The following is a 1505-nucleotide window of genomic DNA, read 5'->3' as shown; positions in this document are numbered from 1 at the left end:
GGTTGATGATTGGACAATATTCAGCATCATTTTCAACTGCTCTGATACTGATGTAGCGCGTATCCATATGTTCAGGTTGTAAGTTTGCTCACTGAGCTGGTAGGTTTGATCTCATTGAGAACAATCTTACAACCTGAACCTCAACATAGCTAAAAAACCGCATATCCATATGTAACAAGACCTGGCCAGGATCTAAAATCTGCACAAGTGGCAAGTAACAGCCGTATCACATCCGTGCCTGGCAAAGCCCATCTTCAACAAGAAAATACCCGAGTATCCCTTGTTGACATTCCACTGCAATATCATTGTTGAATCCTCCATGAGCAGCATTCTGGGGGTGTAATATTGACCAGAAACTGAACAGGACTAACCATATAACTACAGTTGACACAAGATCAGGGCAGACGCCAAACGTCTTGCAGCGCTCAACTCACTTTCTGACTGCCCACCTTTCAAGACGTTACGTCAGGTGTTATACAGAATCCTCTCCACGTACCTGGTCGAATGCTGCTTCAACAACAAGAATCTTGTCAACATGTGGGACAAAACAGCACTCTTGATTGCCAATAGCCTTCCCCATTCCCTTTCTTCCACACGGATGTGCAGGAGCAGCAAAGGGAATCATCTCTTGTGTAACATCCTTCTGGATAGGGGGCTGTGCTGTCCACCAGTTGGCGAAGTACATCCCACAACAGCTTTGCACCTCAGGACACACAATGTCTCAGAGATGTTGGAACAACAACCTGATTTATTCGGGAACATACCTTTTTGCTTTTGATGGTGCTTTTTGCATCTTTTGTAATGATTGGATCATTTGTTTGGGAGGAGGTGTAGAATAGAGGGACGATGTCTTTCTGAAATTGGATTTGTTTTGTTCTGAGATTTTACCCTGTATGCACCACGATAATATTTCAAAATCATTTCACAGAGAAATATTTTGAAAGAATTGAAGATGAGTGGATCAAATCAAACATGATATAAAGATCAAAAAGAGTCACTTAATTCATTTGGACATAAAGGGAACATGTTTATCTGGTATGTCTGTAAGCAAAGATTTCAAAAAACCATTGCGAGTGGTAAAGTGCCAACACACACACACACACACACACACACACACACACACACACACACACACGTGTGAGTGTTCCGCTGAACTGACTGCAGAAATTATTTAACATTATCCACTTAACATTCTTTAAAAATCCACAGACAGAGAAGCCATAAATATGTTGTGTTTATGGGAAAGGATTGAACACATTATCCAACTTGTTGATATGTGAGGAGATCAGCACCATGGAAATGTCTGGATTGTGAGAAGGATTGCAAATCTCAAGACCAGCTGGAGACTTATCGACACAGACATTCTGAGGTGAGACTGTTCACCTGCTCTATGTGTGGGAAGGGATTTACTCTGTCATCCAGCTTCATGTAACACCAGTGGGTTCACACTGACAAGAGACCTTTCCCCTGACTGTGGGGGGAAAAAAAACATTAAGATGTGTAAA

The 1505-nt window shown here is 41.9% G+C and overlaps 1 protein-coding gene across 1 annotated transcript in view; it reads right to left on the bottom strand.

The window, feature by feature from the left end:
- The window catches only part of LOC122546992 (early nodulin-75-like), an 8713-nt gene extending 8028 nt beyond the window's left edge, over positions 1-685 (bottom strand). The window contains exon 1 of the mRNA XM_043685590.1: positions 497-685. Within this exon, the coding sequence (XP_043541525.1) occupies positions 497-685 (189 nt within the window). The remainder of the gene's footprint in view (positions 1-496) is intronic.
- Between the last annotated feature and the right edge of the window lie 820 nt (positions 686-1505).

The sequence above is a fragment of the Chiloscyllium plagiosum genome, unplaced genomic scaffold, assembly GCF_004010195.1.
Source record: "Chiloscyllium plagiosum isolate BGI_BamShark_2017 unplaced genomic scaffold, ASM401019v2 scaf_6516, whole genome shotgun sequence".
NCBI lineage: Eukaryota > Metazoa > Chordata > Chondrichthyes > Orectolobiformes > Hemiscylliidae > Chiloscyllium > Chiloscyllium plagiosum.
This window is presented reverse-complemented; position numbering and strand designations above follow the sequence as displayed.